The sequence below is a fragment of the Bombus pyrosoma genome, linkage group LG7 (genome assembly GCF_014825855.1).
Source record: "Bombus pyrosoma isolate SC7728 linkage group LG7, ASM1482585v1, whole genome shotgun sequence".
In the NCBI taxonomy this organism is placed as follows: Eukaryota; Metazoa; Arthropoda; class Insecta; order Hymenoptera; family Apidae; genus Bombus; species Bombus pyrosoma.
Window position 1 is genome coordinate 5,541,788 of NC_057776.1, and position 23,406 is coordinate 5,565,193.

Consider the following 23,406-nt stretch of genomic DNA (forward strand, 5'->3'; position numbering starts at 1 on the left):
CCTGAATGGCGTGGAAGAGCAAAGGGATAAGATTTATGTTTGAGCAACGATGATCATTAGAGAACCGTCGTACCGCGCAATTCATAGTACTTTTTCGATAATTATATTTTTTTCCATGTCCATCCAAGGATTTCGAAAGCATTTTCATTTCTTCTTTCGTTTCAATGTACGCGCGCCGATCGTGCAATTAAAATACATCGTCCCGTTAATATCGTCAACAATAAGAATTTCTCTTACGGACAAACGCGATCATTTTTTCGATTACTCGTAGCGATTGCAGTTAAATGTGACCGATTTTAGAACAATTTATATCTATAAATACAAAGTGAGTGAGTGAATTAGCGGCACTATCTATCGATCGATCATCCAGCTATTTAACACGGACACATAAGGCTCGTTCGTTGATGGAACGAGTCGCTCGGTTAACACTGGAAATACCACACCAGTCAAATTGACAGGTTTTATAATTTTATTTTAAAATTCCTACTTCTACCCGTTAGACCTATGCGCAAGATTTAACTAGATATTTATATTAAGTAATATTTACTTAGTTACAATACTTATTTATAAATTATACTTATTATAGATAAGTATTAATTTATTATAAATAATTATCCATGTCATTGCGCCACGCCAGAGAAAATTACTTAAAATTCTCAATGCGAGAATTGATTGTAAAATACTAGTTAATAAATAAAAAAAAAAATTCCTATTTCATGTTATATCTTTTTCCGCAATGGTGTAATGACTTTCGCAACGAGAACTAAAAGAATAATATAATGAATTTTATTTTGATTTTTACGTATTCAAACCGAAAATAATTTTGTATCGGGGCTACTTATACCAAAACCAGTGAAAATGACTGGTAGTCGCCAAAGTGTAAAAGGATGCTGCAATCTGTTTATGGAACCCCAATTAACCAGTTTCCTCGTTTTCTACAACCTGCCACACGTTGTTCAAATTTTTACCGCGTATCATTCGATACGACGATATCAGTTATCAGGAAAATTCCGGATCGATCGCTGGATGTTAAGACTAGAAATACCACGGCAGTGAAAATGGTTCTACAATTTTATAAATTTGTCAACCCTCGTTTAGGGATGATGGTCGCAGTTGAATTAATAATACCAAAAATGTACTGCATAACATGGAATTGCTATTGTAAGAAAGTAATAAATCAACAAATATAAAAACGTTCTATTATTACGTATTTTTTAAAGACCAGTGATTTTCACTGGTTTTGATAGAGATAGCTTCGTGTTAACTATCGGTGGTTCCAGTGTTAAACGTTATCTATTCGACAAAGTGTACCGATGCGAGTTTGAAAAGTGGAAATTGTCAGCGAGCGATAAAATATGCATCGGCAAACGACGATACATTTTTCCGCTTGTAATTTGAAAGGAAAGATGCCCAGTGACTGTGGCAGATGCTCTCTCATGCGAGCTAACTTTCATTGAATTACTTTTACGAGACAGCAGGCTCGATAGGATGGCATCGGTCGCGAAACAATAGGAGAGGAACGGCTGACATAAGATGAGCAGCTCGACAAAATATGTATGTAGTTGGTCTGTGTCGGTGGCCTCGCTCTAGAATCACTGTAGATCGCCATCTAGGGCGACGAGAACGCGGGCAGAAGAAGGGCAAGGAGGGCTGAGGTCAGCAGTACAACGATGTAGCTGCTGTACCAGCTCGATACGAGCTCTGACCCATTTGGCAAAGTTCCCGAGTTCGGGCCACGGGATTTCCCTCTATGAGATCACCAATTTAATTTTTCCATTTTTTATTCTACCCCACTCCAGCCAACCCCACCCTACACCATTTCTACTTTCCCATAATTCACGCACCATGAAGCATCGTGGGAAAACGATCGCACGTATTGTTATCGTGGAGCTGCTACTTCTGCCTGTGTCTGGCTACACGTTGAAGACGCTTTGAAGCAGCAGATACGCAAGGAGGCCTTTGCAGGCTGTGTAGATTGCTATGACCGATGCGTCTGTAAATATCAGGATTGCTAGCTTCCAAACTGCTGCTGCAGTCTGTTCACTATCATCGTCATTGTAGACAGCGTGTTCTCGTCGAACATCGCGGAGGAGGACGTTTTTGGCACGCTTCGCTTTCCAATTAGTCCGACACCAGGCAAGAATTATGCGAATATACCAGATATTTCATAATTGGATAGCGGCTTAGTAGGCAGCGGATATTTAGAAACCCGCATTGCCACGGCAAACGTTTACTCGATGCGCCACGAGGTATCTCGTCCACGTAAATTCTCCAATTCGTAGTATTTCGGGTAAATGGAAAAAATTGGTAAACTTTGGAAATATCTTCGGCAGAGGACAAAAGACAGCAGCTGTACGTCGGTAGAAGCGATTTTAATTAATATTCTAACGTTGCTTAAATACCCACCCTATCCGTGTCCTCTTTAACGGAGGACGCTACGAACGAAATTGGAGCATCGAAGCCACGTTGCACTGTTGCCAGAAATCAATCGCGATTTCAGCTTTAATTAATGGAAATATGGGTCAGCCGCGTTCGTAGAAAATTCAACGGTAGAAAAAAGCGTACAGCTATTTTCTTCGCTGTTTCTTTCGTGACCTCAGACCGAAACTAGACCACGCCAAGTTTTTGGTAAATGTGTCAACCACCCAGGCTGGGATCAATACTTGCGCCCTGGTTTCTCCTCTCCTTGTTTCCCCACTCCTTCCTCACCCTTACCCACGATCCTCCGTTCCTACGTCCTTCTTCCCTTGCTCTCTTACACCTTCCACCTCGATCCAGCTCCTCTCGCAACCCCTGTTGCAAAGCTTCTAGATACAACATTTCGTCTCACTTTTCACCGGGATATAGCTTCCGCGACGCGTCTCTAATCGCTGATACTGTCGTCAAGCTGATATTATCAACGAGTAACGAGTCGGCTAAATTACCATCGATTCTCCCTCGCAACTTTTCGTCGTCGAGCCGATTTCAACGAAGGAGATTCTCGTTTCGTTCGACCTGTTTCAACGTACCGCGTGTCACTAGCGTGCTACGTTATTTCCAAATTTGTTGATAAAATGCAGATCTTCGTCATCTGGACGCAAACTTGAGGATATTTGGAACTCTCGAATCGCCTTGTATTTCGTCGACTAATTTCCTACCGAGCCAATAGAGTCGCTCGACCGGCCAGTGTTTTCCCGCATTGGCAAAATAAAATCATTCTGTTTGAAAAAATAACAATTTACTGTTATCCGTCCCCTGTTGCCTGTGTTCCTGCTGTTTTCAGCGTATCCCTCGGTACGCTGTATCCTCTCCCTCGATGCCACCTGCCTCCTGCAAGGGGATAAATAGCGCAGGGTGGAAGCTCAATAGAGAGATGAGGAGGCAAAGGGAGCAACATTTCAATGGGGCAAAGGGAATCGAGCCCTGGATTCATCGCAACCGAGCGCGCATGCTTCCGACCGAAATTCTCTTCGCACCCCGCAGCTACCTACTCACCTAACGCGCATCTCTCTTCTATTCTCCTTATAGAGCGTTTCAAAACCTGGCGTCCACGTTCCTTGCCCGTTTATATAGACCAACGCGATGATAAATGATCTCGCACTGTCGCGACCTGTACCTCATTTACCTCTTTTTGCATCTTTTACTCTTCTTCCTTGAAGATTCAATGTATCGCGTTCGATGCTCGTCCGCGCCTCGTTTTCGCGACCTGACGCGTCTCTCGCGTGTCAGATCGACGCGATGGCGAGGCATCAGCGAAATGAGAAGATGAATAATTCATGTTGCTTCGATGATCGCGCGTCAATGTCAGAAAGTTTGGTAAAAATTGTTCTACAAAGAGAAGGATAATTGGGATATTTTATTCGTTCGCGTTTAAAAAGCGTGTCAAATTGACACGAGGGATTGGCGTAAAAATCGCGTGGAGATTTTAGTTTTGGAAATCGAGCAATAAAATATGTGTACGTAACACACTGTGACATATTCGACTTGGTATTTTCAATTTACGTTTAAATGCAACATAGAAAAGTGTCTGACGTGAGATAGCCAAATGAAAGATGCAAAGTCTCTCTGTTAGTCACCCGCTGCATTTTGTCTGGAATGTTATATATAATAATGTGACCCAGATGAGCAAGTATCCGTGCGACTTGCCTATTTTTATCCTTCGAACGTTCTTATCGTCTCTTGCGAGGATGGACTTCTTCTCGATGGCGACTATACATAAATGGATTTACATATGTTAGCAAGAATAATTTCTCCGCTCGATAAAGCCTCGATCTTGACATTTCGCCGTATCGTTTTACAATCGATACTTTTATTTGCCCGTGCTAGCTTTCAGACCATCGTAACCTGGCGTTCCGTAGGTTATCGCGGTGCCTCAAGTGCCGATTTTATGTAAAATGCAACGAATCGCATAGTCAACAAGTTTCGCTGCAACCGATAATGAGGCTCGTTATTTGCCGGCTTATATATTTCAAGACGTTGAAATTCGAACCACGATACGATAAAGAGGATCGCGAAACAACTTGATATTTCATTTGATATTCCAGCGCGATACACGCGAATGCGATGCAAATCGTACGAATGAAATTGTATCAAATCATTGGCGGCACATTGTTAACTTCTCATCAAAAATATCTAAAAGTGGCAATCGACCTCTTCGTAACGCCTACTCTTCATCATCGTTTCTTCTTTTCTTTTCTTTTTTTTTTTTTTTTTTCAAGCGCAAACTCATCGGTTTCTGATTTCAAACAAACGCGATACACAATGCCATTTCCTCTCGATAGACGAGCATCGCTGCCTTAAGAGCATTGTACAATACACCGTCGAACGATAACGTAGCGAATCTTACCGATAGTTGCTAATTAGAAGTGGAACGCGACAAATACGAAAACGTTGGCTCGCTGACCGGAAAGGTGGTGGAAATGTAATTGCGATTGGATATCCAGCACATTCAGATCGATCGAGGTTGCAGTTCGTAAACTAACCGGCGCACCAGGTTTCAGGTCACTGGGTCAACCTTTCCATCGATCCAACCCCACCATTGAAAATTCAGTTGCTTCGGGTACGCTCGTCTTCAACGCTGAAAGCTGGACTCTTCATCCTATATTCGCGTCATACCTCCGCGTCATCACACCCACTACCACGCCTTCGTCCCTCCTCTGTCTCTTCTTTTTACTTTTTACACTTTGCCGGCCAGTACTAATTATTTACGTGTCGCTCACCGCGGCCAACTCACCCTGCGACACCGCCGATATTTTCGTACCAGCTGCCAGTACAAATTTGGTAGACTATTTTCCGCGTCTCTGCCACTAACATTTATCGAAGGTTGCTTCGTCTACCGCCAAACAGCGAGCGACACACTTGTCGTTTTGAACGATCGCCGCGTACCGCGACACTTTCCAATTTCAAAGTACAGACAAATTTTCTGCTCTTTCGGTAGGAAATTATTTCACGGTGTTCGACGTTTCCTGCAGATCTTGTAATTCGGCGCGTTTCCACGTTAGATTTTGCGATTGTTGGTAATCCGCGATAGGCTAATGGAATATTAACACTTTGACTGCCACGCCGAAATCACGTGTTTCGATGAGGACGCCACGGGAGTATTTTTATTACACAAAGCATATAATGGTAAAATAATAATAGATTGATGATGTAAGACAACATTCTTGCCCAATGTACCGTTTATCTTATTGGTGGTCGCGGGTGACCACCGTGGCGCCTTGGTAACTGTTGATAGTGACATATTATAACAAGGCTTCGTTTATTTCAACAAACCATTCGCATTGGTTATTTCGTCGTAAGCAAAACGTGCAGAATATATCGTTGAAACGCGTAGAAGATATTAGGAAACAGTCTTATGATTATTTTTATGATTTCGACGAAACATTCGGCTGAAATGGTAGAGGTCCGGAAAAAAATTATGTTTCTGATAAACCAATGGTAGTGGTAGATTACAACAGAGGAAAATGTGCTGTAGATTTATCAAATCGAATGATAGTATATTCTACACCACATAGAAGAACCCTCGAGTGGTATATAAAATTAGCTTTAGAGTTATCGTCAAATACATCGATTTCAAACGCGATCATACTCTATAACAAGCAACAAAAACAAAAATCGAGGCATCAGATTTTAGAATGGCACTCGCATCGCACCTTACACAGTGCCATTCACCAGAGCCGTCAAATATACTTATTCGACAAAGATCGCGACCCGAAATGCAGAAGAAAGAAGGGCAAGCGTACTTGGCACGAAAATTTTGCAGAAAGTGCTATAAAAAAAATGTTAAACAGTTAGGATGAAAAATGGCTAAGAGTCGGACCGAAAAGGTGACCACCCATTGTCCAGATTGTATCGATGAGCCACGTTTATGTTTAAAGTGTTTTAACACAGTGCACCGTTAGATGCAACATTTGTTCTCATTTTTTTTATTGATGTTCTAATAAAAATATTTAATCGTTCAACGGGGCACTTTTTATTTCAAAGTATCTTCTATTTATCGGTTATATTCAAAATGCCCTAACTATCAATTTTCATTCAATTTTTACAATTGTAAGAAGTTCAAATGTCCCGGTCGCCAATAACCACCATGGCGTCACGGGAGAAACCGTGGTGGGTCATATATGACCCACGTGGCAGTCATAGTGTTAATCATTTGAGTCTCATGTGTCATTGAAAATGTGTGATCGAAAGAGCGCGATAGCGCTTGTCTTAATCGATTTCGAAGAGAAACAAGCGGCATAATAGCGCTCGTCATATTTGTTACTTTATGAAATACATCTATATTATTATATATGCGTACTATTAGTTTATAAATAATTCAAGTTTTGTTCAATAACAATTATTGAAAAGATAACAATGAAATACAAAATACCGTCAGTCGCCCGTAGCGTTCAAATGTACTGGCACTTTTCCACACAAAATCCAAACAGCGCGATAACGCTGCTTGCGACTCAAACGGTTAATATCGTTCGTCGTCGACGAAATTCTGGCATTGCATTTTCGTCAGGTGATTCTCGGTACATCATGTTCCTTGGCCGTTGACTGTTGACTGTGGCCGGTCAGATATGGCCAACGTGGCAGTCAAAGTGTTAACGTCGTTTTCAACAATCGCGCCTATGATATGTTCGTTCACCTTGACGCTCGAGACGTAAATATTTATAACGTCGGGCGATCGAAATGGAACTTATATTTACAACGTTTGATAATTCCGACAGACTAGTTTATTTATTTATTTATTTATTCGCACGGGTAGAAGGCCGAGATTGAAGCGTGATCAGCGTGAAGGAACATGTATCAAAACATGACAAAATTACGATATTGATCGTACACGATGCGCAAGTGAAAAGGAACGTAAACCGCGTTTGATAAGTTTCTCCAACGTGGGCAAATTCGATTTACAGAAAAGGCCTAGCTACCGTGTGAGCGAATCGGCGCGTTTACGTGTACGATTAACACTAGAACTACCACACCAGTCAAATTGACTGATTTTACAATTTTATTTTAAAATTCCTGCTTCATGTTATATTTTTTTCCACAATGATGTAATGACTTTCGCAACGATAACTAAAATAATAATATAATGAATTTTATTTTGTTTTTCAAACTGAAAATAATTTTGTATCGAGGCTACTTATACCAACACCAGTCAAAATGACTGGTACTTGTGAAAGCGTAAAAGGGTCCTGCAATCTGTTTATCGAACCCCAATTAACCAGATTCCTCGTTTTGTACAACTTGCCATACGTTTTTCAAATTTTTACCGTGTATCATCCGATATGATTTTATCAGTTATCAGGAAAATTCCGGATCGATCGCTAGATCGCTGGATGTTAACACTAGAAATACCACACCAGTCAAAATGACTGATTCTACAATTTTATAAATGCGTCAACCCTCGTTTAGGGATGATGGTCCCAGCTGGATTAAAAATACCAAAAATGTACTACATAACATGGAATTTCTTCTGTAAGAAAGTATTAAATCAATAAATATAGTGTTATAGCGTTAACACTAGAACTACCGATAGTTAACACGAAGCTATTTCTACCAAAACCAGTGAAAATCACTGGTCTTTAAAAAATACGTAATAATAGGATATTTTTATATTTATTGATTTATTACTTTCTTACAAAGGCAATTCCATGTTATGTAGTACATTTTTGGTGTTATTAATCCATCTGGCACCATGATTCCTAAACGAGGGTTGACAAATTTATAAAATTGTAGAACCAGTCATTTTCACTGTTGTGGTATTTCTAGTCTTAACATCCAGCGATAGATCCGGAATTTTCCTGATAACTGATATTGTCATATCGAATGATACGCGGTAAAAATTTGAAAAACGCGTGGCAAGTTGTAGGAAACGAGGAAAGTGGTTAGATTGCAAGATCCTTTTACACTTTGACAACTACCAGTCATTTTGACTGGTTTTGGCATAAAAATTATTTTCGGTTTGAATACGTAAAAATCAAAATAAAATTCATTATATTATTCTTTTAGTTATCGTTGCGAAAGTCACTACATCATTGTGGAAAAAAATATAACATAAAGTAGGGATTTGAAAATAAAATCGTAAAACCAGTCAATTTGACTGGTGCGGTAGTTCCAGTGTTAATACAACTATCAGAGGCGTCGTTGTTCAACAGGGACGTATAAAACAAAGGAGAAATATTCTGAAATATTGCGTTCTCGGAGGAGCACTGCATCGAGCTTTAATAGCTGCAAAATTTCCCAGCGACCTATACATACGTAGTCGTTTACAATTTTAAAAACCGAATGTTCCACGTAAACAGTGCGAGAGATGTGAAAAAGCGGATCGCAGTTATGGCAACGATGTTGCCATGGGTTTAACAATTTCACAGGTAACAAAAAATCTGCGTTGTATCGTTTCCAATGGAATGTAAATGTGACATTTAGAAATATTTAGATTGGTCGGAAATTATTTTTACCCGATCTATACGCGCTCACACATAGTGGCAGATTAGCAGGCCATATCAGTCGCGTTGCGAATACGCCTTCTTCTCCGTATCGATCCTTTGTTTCATTTCTTTCATTTCATGCACGAGCTTCCACTATCATTTCCATGCGACGCGTACGACGTTTCGCCTTTCGTTTCGTAGCATCGGAGAAAGCGATGCGACCTGATTGAACAAAGTCTAATCTCTCGAGACGAGCTGCTCTTCCTTTCTCACGATAAACCAACGCATCTGGTATTATTCGAATGGAAGAGATATCGCAGAAACACGGAAATACGAGCCCCGTGCAAATACAAATAAATAGAAACGAAGAGCTTGAACGAAGGTGAGGTGATTAAGAAGCGCATGGCAGGTAAGAAATCACGGCGGAAAAGAGACACGTCGAGTAAGATTGAAAGTAGCGTAGTAAATCGAGCATTGACCCTTTTTGGGATTCTTCCGCTCACCGAGAAAAGTGGATGGACGAGCGTAAAGTGTACGGACTTGCTCGTGCTCAGCTCGGAAGACCAACGTGTACGCGTGTACACACGTACGCGCGGTACGTGTGCGCGCACATGATTCCAAGGTACGGCACCGCGTTACGTTCGGCGTTTCCCAACTCCGTTGACCCGAGCCTGGTTTGTGGCACACGAACAGGATACGTCTTCATGAATCTGCCAGTGTTCCGCTCTTTTTTTAAACCGTACATCGGTCTGACGACTTTATATAAAACTACCACATCGTGTACAGGTAATTTTTAGCTTACTAAATTTAGTCTAAAGGTAAGGATATTTTAACGCTTGATACGTAGGCGTAGGAAAGAAAGAGCCATCTAGAAACCGTGAACCGCGCGATAAATTCGTAGAGATCGTTCTACGTGGCCAAAATTTCCGTCTATGTACGTTAACGATAACACGACTCGAGCAACTTCGATGGAAAGAGCGAATTCGTTGCGAACCGAGAGGCCGAGCGAGATGCTTTTTCGAATAGAAAGCGGCGATCCGTGGAACGAACAATGGACATAGCCATTCTGCTATGTGCTGTTTTGGTCGATGCCTTTGTTACGTAAGGAGTTTCAGTAGATGCGAAGAGTAGCAGGTGCGTACGCACGATGCTTCCCCGAGCTCCGTCTACCCGCGTATGAGCAATTCTAGCAAACGACGAACATTTAGTGTAAGACGAACTTACGCGAGTCGGCGATCTCTTCGGTTCGTCCTTCGATTTTCCACGTGGGTTGCTCTATCGAGGAACGTAGAGCGAGCGCCCTTCTCTGAAAACAAACGCGTCGTTAAGCTTCGTAGTTTCGCATAAGTCGTAGTGGCAACACCGTAAATACGTAAGAGCAATGGTAAGCTAAATACGTAATATTCTCGCACAGAGAGAAAATTGTATATCAGCTTGCACGTGACCTAATTGGAACTCGCTGGACAATAGCAGCGAACAGAATGAGGTAACGAGAATACGACTGAAAACTAATTTCGCAAAATGAAAACAGATACTGTTTCCGTTGACTAGACATCGTTGCCCTACGTCGCTCAATAACCTTGTTTCTCCCTCAATGCTCTAGATTGGTAAATTCTGATATCCAAAGTGCAACGTTTCTTTCCAATAACACTGAATCCTACTTTTTTATCACTTTGGCTTTTCGAGAAATCTGCAGAAATTCCCGTTACACTGTACGGTTCGTTCGTTAAATCGAACGTTCGAATATCTTCCCCGAAAAGAACAAGAGAAAAGAAAAATTGGAAGGTAAGGCTGTAGTAAAGCTCAAGGATGGAATTTCGCTTACATCATCGAGTTAGTTTACCTGCAGAGGTTCGAGCGTATTAATTTTCCTATATCGACATTTACGATCAAGGGTGAATCGATATACGAAGAACGACGAGCAACGCCAATTAGAGAAAGCTAGGCTGAATTTGGACGAAGAAGGAAAGTGGGAACGAGGACAAGGTAGGAAAAGAGAAGAAGTGGAAGAGGAAGTGGAAGAGGAAGAGGAAAAGGTACGGTTTCAGGAGGTTAACAGGGGGGGGGGGAGGAGAGAGAGAGCCGGATAGGTGGGAATTCTGGCTGGTGGTTGGGTTGGCAAGGGAGGGCCTGTGGTGCTAGAGCATTTGGTATCCGTGGTTCTGTACGGTAGCGGCTAGGCAAAAGGGGGCTAGAGGAGAGCAGGGTCGATGACCCTTGCACGTGGAGTGTTCGGAAGTAGGCCACGCCGTGACATCACGCAAAAGCAAGATGGCAGTCGGGAAACGGGCACATTCTCACAAGTATGCTCGGCATACGACTCGACGGAGACGTGCCGACGCCTGTGCAATCGAATCTTTTCCTTGGGCGAGGGTGCGTTCCGATATTCAACGCCATCTCTCATCACGACCTCTTCCTTCTTCTCTCTCCATCTTCCTGCTATCGGTCTTCTGCTCTTGTCGCGTTTCAAGCATCGCGGTTCGATGCGTGCCAATGTTTGCGGTGACTATCGGAAATCGGAACGCGTAATTTTCATGCAGCTGCCGGCCGAGTTGCATCAGCGTCTCCCAACTCGCGTGCATCGAACGTGTCACGATAGCTGGAAATTTTCCGACTGCTTCCAGCTAAATCCGCTACATCTTCTAATAAACGTTCGCTCGGGCAGCAATACGTCACGTTTCACGAGTTTGCTCCGCTAAATTTTACATCGTGCTTTGTTAAGGTCTCGTGATAACGTCTCGTGATATTCGATGAGAATGTTGCGTCTCGTTCAACGACCGAACGCCCCCCCAAAAAAAAGAAAGAAAATAAAAAGAAGAAAAGAATCGTTCAAGTTGTCAGCAGGAAAAAAGACGAGCGCAATTACTCGGTTGGTATCGTCGCGTTCGAGTGAAATAATCAGTGCCGACGGGAATTGTCGTACGATTACGCGTTATACAATCGCGAGACAAACAAAAACTTTATTACCAGCGAATAATCCCGAGCGTGATCGTTTCAAGCGATTAGACAGATCGTACGACGTTAGAACGTAACGGACAGCGAATCGTGAAAATCGCGGGTCGCACGGAATCACGAACATCGAAGGCATTGCGCGCGCGCCATCCGTGTCCGTATGCATTGCGTGGAGTCGCGTTGCGTATTCGTCGTGCGTGTGCACGGATGCAACCGCGGATAGCGTTCTTTATTCGGAACGTGCGAGCGCGAGAACGTGAGCAGGTATATGGCACCGTTGAATATTGGACGAAAGTCAAATTCATCTTACATTATTTTAGCGTCCGCGGCGAGCCGATGTATTACAGAAATACGAGCTCGTCTGTAGCGTGCGTGCGAGCGTCTATGATTTCTGTTTGTATTTTAATTGCGATGATGTAAGCTCATGCGGATGCACACACCAAGTTTTCCTTGCTCCATCTACCGTTTCGTCTCTTTCGATTTCGGAATTTTCGATACGTACATACTTAAAGTAGTCAAGTTTCGGCCAGGCGTATAAACGTACGAAGAATCGTATTTATGTAAGTACATGTACGTAACACGTATATCGTCGTTATCAGGTATGCGTGATATGATAGGGAATTTTATAGGGAATTATAAAATACAACGCGAAGACGAAAAGTGTTTCCTTCCTGAAAAATCTATTGCGTTTGTAACAACGAAAATTCTTTAGACGATAGAACCTGGCAATTGTTCGACGGAAAGTACAAAGTCTAGTACGAGTTGGTATACTACAGACATAGAAGTGTACCTACTTGCGATGCAATTACGATGATGTAACGCGTATATCTTATCGGAAAATTTTATTTCTAATTCCATTTCTATCTGTTCATAAAATAAACGTTTATTTCAGAGTTTGTGCTTTGTTTCACGCTTCCACTTTAGACGTTAAATAACTGTATGCGAATGTAATTAAGTTATTTGTAAACGTATTGAACAACATTTAAAAAGAAGTTACGTAAATAAATCGTTTTCCATGAAACGTATTTCATTTTTCCTTCTTTCTGAAACGTATTATAATGGCTAAATATTATTATTCAAAATAAAAATTTTAAGGACTTGGATTCTAAAATGCTGCATAAATGTTTTATTCAACGAGTAATTTAAGTTAATCGTAACGTGCACTAATCCTAAACAAACGGATATGACGTCATGGCAGCCATACGATCGAACTTATTTCGTACCCTCAGCATGTTGTACAACATGCATTATGATCAATCAAATTTCAAAATTGTACTCACATTTGCTAAGCCTCTTACGTGTTGTTCTATGATTCTAACATCGAACACTTTGTTATTGAAAGAAATAAGGTATTTTAACTAAAATTTGCGAAACAACTAATAATTAACCCGCGGAAATGTAAATGTCACAATAATAATGCACTGTTCTACCGTTTGATGTCGTACCAAACCCTGTTTGAGGTATAGGCGGCGCCACCTTGTGGCTGATTGTAAAATGTAAACTGTTTATCATAGCAGAATATCTAGTGTTTCACGTACAAGCAGAGGCATCTGGAGGAATTTCTGGTAAATATTGACTAAATAATGAAAATACCGTCAATTTTAAATATCGATATCAATGATGACGAATAAACAAAATGATGATGATAATGTGAGAAATGGTTTTTATATAAATAATTGTATTTAATCTATATAAGCATGAATCTAACATCGTATAGAACCAGAGATGTCTGATATAACTCGGTGCCATATTAACTGTCTTATTGTCTGTCATAGTTTATGCAGAATATGTGTGATCAAGTAATGTGTAATCAGAATATGTGTAAACAAAATTTGATTGCTGTGACTGCAACTATCGGCTGTCGACTAGTGACATTCGAGTTTCACTAGTTAGCAAATGACATGCAGCTTATAATTCTCGAATTTACAAATCTAAGTTTTGAAAACAACATTTATTTTATTTATATATTGTACAATTGAGATTTATCCAGTAAGAAAGTTAATTGCGTTGATGGAAATCGAAATTTTATTGCTTTTTCTTGTATAGTTCTGAATATCTTATTAGTTGTAGTTCTGATTATCGATTGTATCAATGATAGTGAATGAAAAGAATTTGTGATACCATATGTGGTGGAATTGCTGCAGACAATATCGCAACAATAGAAATCCTATTTCAAGATCGACACTATACTTTTACTATTCCGACATTGCCTAGGACTTTTTGTCTGCGAAAGAGCTTCATGTGTATGTTTATTTTTCACATGAACGTAGAAATATTTCTCTGTTCATGATTTTACACAATACAATTTATCATGTATGTCGATGAAAAAGCAATTTTCTTTTCAAATCGCTCTAGTTCCACATGCATACACTAGGGATTTACATGACCTTCCGTTTCGTTAAAAACTTACTAACTCGATAAAGGCTTCTTTTCGTAGTCTATGCTCAAGCTACAATTTAGTAGTAATCATACTTGGACGGTAGGAATATCGTCGCCATTTTGGGGTGTTGTTTGAGACATGAAGATGCTGTTTGATTCGGTATTTTACTAAAACTAGTATCGTATCTTTCGTGTACCTGAGAAAATGACGCAATTTCTGCCTCCAAATTTGTTAGCACTTTTTGCTCCGCGTGATCCAATACCTTATTTACCACCGGTTAGCAAGCTCCCGCATGAGAAGAAAAATGGAGGCTATATCGGCGTTGGAGGTTTCCTTAAATATTTCGAGGTAACAAAAATTGAAATAAACTTTCATATTATACGCATACGCGTATTGTGGAAATGTCTTTTTTGTTTAAAGACAGCCTATCGATAGCATTTAATGATTTACGAAATGTAATAACGAAGCTATAACGTACATTTTTTATAGGAACCCAAAGACACACCACCGCCAGTACGTGTGGAAACGAGGGAAGAACGCCTCGAACGCAGAAGAAGAGAACGCGCCGAGCAAGTGGCATATAAATTAGAGCAAGAAATCGCGGTATGGGATCCTGCTGGTATTCCAAATGTAACAGCAGATCCTTTTAAAACTCTCTTCGTAGCCCGGATAGTGAGTATTTCCTATGAGTGAAGACTAATTTTCATACAACCATGCCAATAAAACGTTTTACTTTCTATTTATGTTCTTATCACATTCTTTTTAGAACTATGATACTTCAGAATCCAAACTTAGAAGAGAATTTGAAGTATATGGTCCAGTAAAAAAGGTACGTGAATAAAAGTTAGTTTGCTTTGAATTGTATATATTATTAAGATTTTTATTCAATATTTTAGATAGTGGTAATTCATAATACAATAAATGGCAAACCTAGGGGATATGCGTTCATTGAATATGAGCACGAAAGAGATATGCACTGTAAGTAAAATACAAGAAACATCAATCCCTTGTTGAGAACCTCAGTGAGTCCATAGTCTGGAATTTCACTTTACTTAGCGTCACTTCCAGCTAGTTATAGTGGGGCAGGGCTATAGTTAGGCTACCCATTTTCATTGGTACTAAACCAGACGGTATGGGGGGTCCCGCCATACATCCATGCAGGATTACCATTCTGTAAATGCATATATGGTAAACGATCAACTGAAAAAAGAAATATTGGCTGTCTTGATTAATGCAGTTTTTATCTTGTTCTTGGTACAGCGTGGTGGCCGCTGCCGGCAACTAGTGCCGTTCACTATTCCATGCAAAATCCCTGAACCTGCCTGATATGATAGGTTTGTATGTGTGGTAAGATCCAACATACAACAACGTTTGTTAGCGTCTATGCTTACCCTATTTATCTGATTTTGTTATATTTGCGGTTTTTGAGTACCACCCCTCTGGGGGTTGCCGATAGTTATACTTTTAAAATATTGGGAGTCAGGACTCTTTTCCATTTGGGCTGAAACTCTTTTATTTTTAACTACACGGTTTGCAAAAGTTAGCATTCTACATTGAAATTGATTGGTGGGCTTTTAGGGAAAAGGTTCAGGGACACGCTCTGCAAGCAGTTAGACTTTGCGTCTGTACATAAAGATAGATTGCAAATGTGATAACCAAACTATCTATATATATATTATATAAAAATTATATATATAATATATATATATAGGTATGAACAGATAATGTTTAAATTTCTTCGACTAAAATTTAACCGCATTCTCTCTCAATAATACATTAACAATCATGCATCATTGGGTAATACAATACACTTCATCGTGTCTTGGTTGTAGCACCTACTTTTTTTTTTCTTGTAATGGGCATATTATTATAAGTACTTGTAGGTCAAACTGTTCTCTCTTAAAATTTATGTAGAAACGTGTACCAAGCGAATGTCGGGCATCATAAATGGACTCTATGACAAAAGATATTTTCTCGTTAGGTCTAGTACCAAATTGCATGTTCCAAACTAAATGATTGTTCTTTCTCGAGCATCTTATTTCGTCGCTGTTTTCGTTTTACTAAAGTTTTAAATTAGTTAGTTATCATCTTATTTGGAAGGTCATCTAATCATTCTTTCTCAATCAATTGTTTACATTTAAGTCCTTGAACATATCAATTTCGATATAGAATACTAATTTATTCGAAAAATCTGGCTTCGGATTTTCATCTCGAATTAGTTAATTCCTTGGAAAGCGTGCATAGAAAATAATACGTGTATGTTCAAAAGGTAAACAAACGTTTTTCGTGAAGGTAAAGTTCCCCTTGTTAAACAAGAGAAAAACACAAGCCGTTTAACGTTACGTTAAATTTAATATATGATTAGAACACAGTATAATATATAAAGTATAACGATACTTGCGCACGGTTTGGTCGTAAGTAGAAAAAAAAGCGCACCAGGTAAATGCAAAGTAAACTTCTTCGGAGATTGAACGAACATATGAAGACTGGGCACCTTCCCAATGAATAGCATACGCGCTGGCCTACTCTATGCTCGCGAGTCTCTTACAAGTTCATTTCACGATTAAACGTACTTCTAAGATTTGTGTTAACTTCCGTACGTAAGTAGCCGCGGTAGGTATTTTTGTATCTGCTATACTTTTTGAACTTTACAAACGTAGATTTAAGGTACCGAAAAATCCGTACATTTTATTACTGATTCATGCCCCGCGAATATAACGTAGACTCGTGATTTTATACGGTAAAATGATCATTACGGTACGGCATCGGACCTTCTTCTAGAAACGTAGCGAACATGATCTCGGAATATTCGACTCTTTGTACGCTTTATACATAAAGAAACGCAATCTCATCATTCCTGTATATATATATATATATATATATGTATATATATATCTCGTGAATACAGAAATTAACCAGTCTCAGATTCCAGGATTCTTGTTTCGTGATGGTACGTACATTTTACTTTATAAAAGAACGCACGTTATAATTGGTACGTGTATAATCAGGAATAATATGTGCCGATACCTTACGACCTCAATCATTTCTGAAAAAATAGTGACAACTATTAGTTTGGATAATATCGTTGAGGCAATAATAAGAAATCTGACGGAAATAGAAATAATATCGGGAAAAAAAAAAGAATCATGTATAGGTAATATAGTGAATGCATCGTTCGATACTCGATTTATTATCTCTTTTGTATTTTCAGTATCGCATTCTCAGACTGTTCTTGTATTCGTGTTTGCATATTTTTCATTTGTACTTAAACGAGAATTGTTGAAATTTCACGGTCCGTGGAAAAAAGCCTTTTGAAGAAGATATTTTCTTAGTTGCGATATTCGCACTGTCAAGTCTAAAGATTGAAGTCTTTTTAGAATAAAAATCTTTTCTGCCACCTCAGATTTATTTCCTTGGGACATAGAAGTCCCATAGTTTACTAAATAGTGAAAGTGGGATCGCGAGCAAATGGTAATTTTTAATCGGTACTTCTAGCTGCTTATAAACATGCGGATGGTAAGAAAATAGATGGTCGCAGAGTATTGGTGGATGTCGAACGTGCCAGAACCGTGAAAGGGTGGCTTCCGCGAAGGCTGGGTGGTGGACTTGGCGGAACGCGAAGAGGTGGACCAGACGTAAATATTAAGCACTCTGGTCGGGAAGACAATGAAAGAGAACGAGAACGGTATCGTTTGGAACGAGAGAGGGAGAATTCTGGACGCCTTGATAGAGATAGGTAAACGTTCATACTGTATATACATTTGTAATGTTTTGAATAGAAATGTACTAAATTCTGTTATATGTTCATATTTTGTGCAGAGATCGCGATCGCTTGGATAGAGAACGTAGAAGGTCTCGCGACCGTAAAAGAAGGACAAGAAGTAGGTCACGCGATCGAAAACGTAGACGTAGCAGCCGTGATCGCTTACCTGATCCGGATATTGAAGAGATTCAAAGAGACGAACGGCCACGTGACAGGAGAGATCGAGATCGTGACCGTGACCGTGATCGAGATCGTAAGAGAAGACGTTCTAGGAGTAACGAACGCGATCGCGATAGGGACCGTAAGAGGGACAAGCGTGATCGTGATCGTGAACGTAGAGATAGAAAAGATCGGGGTGATCGTCAGGATGAAGATACGAAAGAAATCCGAATCAAAGAAGAACCTCTGGATGGTACATTTTTCTTAATATATTGCCAAGTCTCATTTAAATCAGTTAATTCGTTGGAATATTAATTTTCATACGAAAATTTTTCAGATTACCCTGACTATAGTAACACTTTCTCAACGTCTGGATCATACTTTACCGCTGTAAAATACGAAGATGATAATGACCAAGAAGTAGAAGAGAAATACAGAATTCCTGAAGGTCGTCCAGATCCCCCTCCCTACAATAACTATGATTCCGTACAAGACTATTGATCTCGATGATATCTCTTATATTGTTTTTTTTCGTTACCACGCACGACATGATGAATTAACGCAATTGCCAATAATATATTGTATTTCCTACTGATATTAGTATAACATCGAATCGACTGCATTGAGTATTTAGTTTCTGTAGAATCTACAGCGACCAGGTACTCAGTAAGGATATTGCAAGGTAAGCAGATTTGGATTATTGATTTATATGCAATTATTTTTACTTTGTTGATTCGGACTTTTGTATATTTACAATTGGTACCAAGGTAATTTCGGTAAATGAATTTAGGTACATATTAAATATTATCAGAATTAAGTTCATGAATTTCAATTATAGCAATTTGTGTGAGACCTCGCAATATGGAACTGGTAGGTTTATAGATATTCGAATTTTTTTGTGTCTACGATAATTCCAATATTCTCTAAATGTGTACATACCTTCACGACTGCTACATGTATATTTATATATATATATATATACAAATAAAACAAATTACACACTTACGTTTACTGCTTATCCTGGCATTTATTTCTGCTTTTCATAATTTGTGAAACTGAAAAGTAAATATTCGTATAAAGGCAATTTATATACACGATTTTAACATTTATATGTCTGGTAAGTTTCGACGAACTTAACTGATAGCTGAACAAGTTTGTTGTTTAGAACATTTACAAAGATTTGTGAAAGATGAAATATGACGTTTGTGTTAATGTACCTATGTAGATGTATGCATGTACCGGGCGTTGAGGTATCGAACCAGAGTTATCTTTGGTTACATTTACCGTAAGTGACCGGATCATCGCGTATTAACTGGACCAAATCATTCCGGTCTCTTACCTGTGTATATGATGTCGATACCAGGATTAAAAATAGTGAAAACTTCCAAGAAAATCAATTGCAGCGATAAAATTACTGTACTTTGAATAAATTTGTTTAGGGTAATTGTATTGTAGGTATTCTATTACGAGAAATAGTATAGCTTTCTTTTAACAGTATGTTATTCTTGAACTTCACTTCAATCGGAAAAATCAAATCGTAAAAGAAATACCACATGCGCGAATGAAACAGACTTCGCCTTTATCAATTACTTACTTGTCTTCACCTCCATTTTCTTATTATTTTTGTATCCATTGTAACCGTTATTCTTGTATTCTATTGGAGAAAGCGTTATACAAATTATTAAATGTTCAAACTTACGGAACTATCTACCATTCAGAATTGGCGCCAGTGATTGATTGTCGAACTTCGGTGCATAGCGCTGCCGTAGATGTATGGCGCTTTTGACATTTTTGAGGGAAGCTTTTTATCTTCAAGTACAGGTAAATATATTAACGGTCATCATTATGAGAACGTCATTCATACAAATTATTTTGATCTATCTTGTATTTCCTTGGCTTCGAAATTCTGACTTTAATACTTATATCGTATGAAACCAGTGGAATTAAATGTAAATGAAATTTAGGTCTACTTTATAGAAAATTAATTAATGCATATTCGAAAACAGCGATTTATTTGATGATGTAAAAGTAAAGGACAAAGCAAAAAGAGACGTGTGATTCGTTGAAATAAATATTAATCAAAAGCAGATATGGTAGTTGTTCAAAAACATCGGACTAGAGAGAGTAGAAATTCCTTATCCTATTTGCGTGATGTCACAGTCTGATGCCAACTAGCCCCGCCACATCAAGCGCGCGTTACCCGGAAATTACAATTCCCCTGCAATAACTCCGAATTGCTCCTGATTCCATATCGTCGCCTATCGTTCACCAGTCTAAAAATCAACCTGGCAAATTGTGTCGACTTTACGATGTTATTCTATTCGAACAGTTGCACGAGATTTCTCGATTTTTCTTCGAGCCCGTCGATAATCGAATACCTATAGAAGCTCGAAGACGAGTAACGCCTGATCTTCGGTTCGATCCTATCGAATATCGCTCGCCATTTGGACCAAAAGAATCTTGGAGACAGCTATATAATATCTGGTATTTTTTCTTCTCTTTTTTTTAATTATGTAAAATTGTATAAACGAAATTTCAACGATCGAAATGTACATGAAATTGAGCTTATTTTTTTGTAATTAAGAGTTACTTGCGATAAAACAATTTTAAGAATACGTTTCAATGTTGTTTTGTTCGAGAACGACAGAAGATGACGGTGACAGCGGGGCACCCAATGAAATAGTTTAACAAGAAACAGTTGGTTGAATTAACCGCATATTTTCTCCGGCCCAATAAATTGGAAAACCGCAGGCGTAAGTAACTTAAAAAGCGGTTCGCCTCGTTTCTCAACTCAGTGCCTCTTACCCTCCGCCGTAGAGTGTTTAATTATTAGCGGTTCCGAGTTTGGATCGGTTTCTTGTCATTGGTGATAACGCCACTAACGAATGCCACTTTTCTACCGGAGCTGCTATTCTATTGATAAACTTCACGGTAACGTTTCAACGCGGGAAAAGTTTATGTAGTCGAAACAATAGATTTCTAAAATTGTATTGCCTTTAAGTAGTATAAAGGAGATTGTAATTATTTATAATCAAGGTCAATGTACATTCCGTTGGTTTTAATTATTTATTTTATTTTTATGTTTTTATGGTTTTATTATTTAATCATTGAATCTGAAAATGTCAGATAAGAAATTTCAATTCAAGAACTTGATATTGATCTTGAATACTCTTTCCAACAATATCTCTGTACATGAAATCATTTCGCTTTGAAATTGCTTAGTAGAAAAATAACTGTTTTCGGTACGTCGAAACAGTTTGTTACGTGGTTTTGTATTAAAGCAGTATGGTATTAGCAGTATGTTTGTTGTACTATCATTCTAAATTATTTGTTTGTGTCAAAATACCTACATAAAATGTTCGACGCCATCAAGCGAAATAAAACGTTCGCGATTATGTGGCGATAGCCGTTGGTTCTCCGGTACCGTTAAATTTCATTAATTTTTTCGGTCCTTTTGAGAACTGGGGCAAAGCACACATTTGGTGCATCGCTCGTATCCGTGATCCACGATCCGGCATCGTAAACCGAATACGACTTGAAGCTCCACCGTAATTCTATTTCATATAACTTTAAAGTCGATTCGATTGCACTGCTCTGCGAGCTTATTCCCCTTATCGAGCTTTTCGGATAAAAATTGCTTGCCGATTAATCTTTCTAAACGGTATTACTTGGAGAAGATAAAGGACCTCTCACGAAAGGTACATACTAGCTTCGAGCGCGCTCTCTATACTGTTTCAATTCAACGCTGCATAAAGTTATGACGTACGTTTTGCTATTTGATCAAACACAACAAATTTTCTTTTAGGAACCGCTGTCTTCGAACGTTCAACGCGTCTGCGCCGGAACAAGCTTCTTGGTTTACTTCGTTTATAAAACAGCGAGCAGATAGAACGTCGATTTGCCTTGAACAAAATTCGATGGTTGGACAAATTATCACACACGAATTATCGGGTACGAGATTTAAAGAGATGCTGCGATAGAACAGCATCGCGAATCTTTTATCAGCGTTTGTACGAAGATTAATTATTCATATTTACGATCAATCTGACTATTCTGTAACGACTACGAATATATATAGGATATACCGGAGTACCAGGAGGGAGCGCGAGGAGAGACAAATCGTGAAATAGAAAAATGGTAAAAGCAGAGCTAACGGAAGAGATATGGTAACGGTGTTAACAGAGCTACGATATGTGAGGAGTAACGAATATCTTTGAACGTGTCGGGCATAATTAAAAGCAATTTCTTAATTGCGCGAATTCGTATTATCCGAGACAGTTACGTGGGAGAATGTGCAGGGAGCTTCTTACCGAGAATAATTTTATTGTTCTAAAAGAAGCACGGAAAACGTAACATGTTCGTTAAGATAACGATGGAAAGAAGGAAGAAGGGTAAAAAAAGCGATAGGAAGATGAAATCAAGAGCCAGCGAACACTTGTGGATGAAATACGCCGTGGGCATCGGAGAGAGAAACGAGCAAGTGGAAACGAAGAGAGAGCCAAAAGGTGAGGAAGAAATCGGTGCATCTAGCGGGGTGAAGAACAGAAGAGGAAAACTATAGAAAAGAAGCATAGCAGCACGAGAGACGGCGAAAGATGATCCGAGGGTGAGAAAGAGAGAGAAAAAGAGAAAACGTGTATGGTGTTCAGGAGGTTTTCGGTAGTAGAGGGGAGAGAGCACTGCACGGTACGGCACGGCGCAGGTGTGCGCCGGTAGCCCGGTCGCTGGCATGGTATTCCGCACGCCTTAGGTGCGCGTGTGCGCCGAAAGAACGACAGTATGAAGATCAAAGCGTGTGTGGGTGCGCCTGTGCGGCACACAGGCACGAAACTCTTCAGTTTGATCGCGAAAGAGCGACGAGAGAACGCCAGTACGGGTACACTAAAAGGAGATAGGGTTGGTACTACGAATCACAGGGATGGAGAGAAAAGGAGAGAGTTAGCGACATAGGACAAAGTGTAGTTTGGGCCGTGTGGGCCGTAGGTGTTGAGATAGCGAAGAGTAGGGATGAAACTGAGAGAAGATAGGTAGGAGAGTAGATGGATAGGCAGACAGGCAGACAGCCAGGCAGGCAGGCAGGCAGGTAGGCAGGCAGGCAGGCAGGCAGGCAGGCAGGTAGGCAGGCAGGCAGGTAGCGATGCAGGCAGCGAGCCAGATGGCGAGGGTAGGAAGCAAGGTGGGCGGTCGAAGGGGTAGTAACGGATAGTAAGGGGAGTCGGGGGTGTTCGGTAGGGGATGCCGGAGGTGGCGGCGTA

General features: G+C 39.8%; 1 protein-coding gene and 1 long non-coding RNA gene across 2 annotated transcripts; both read left to right on the forward strand.

Moving 5' to 3' along the window:
• Positions 1-10,202: 10,202 nt before the first annotated feature.
• Positions 10,203-12,874, forward strand: LOC122569550. Its single transcript, XR_006317503.1, has 2 exons — positions 10,203-10,383; positions 10,501-12,874. It is a non-coding gene; the product is annotated as an uncharacterized LOC122569550 (long non-coding RNA).
• A 1,435-nt stretch (positions 12,875-14,309) lies between these two features.
• LOC122569121 (U1 small nuclear ribonucleoprotein 70 kDa-like) lies at positions 14,310-19,595 on the forward strand. Its single transcript, XM_043729662.1, is given in 9 exon segments — positions 14,310-14,577; positions 14,719-14,901; positions 14,996-15,058; positions 15,126-15,207; positions 15,490-15,534; positions 15,537-15,563; positions 17,725-17,965; positions 18,049-18,404; positions 18,489-19,595. Coding segments are annotated over 9 exon segments (1,305 nt in total). The 5' UTR covers positions 14,310-14,433; the 3' UTR covers positions 18,653-19,595.
• Positions 19,596-23,406: the final 3,811 nt, after the last annotated feature.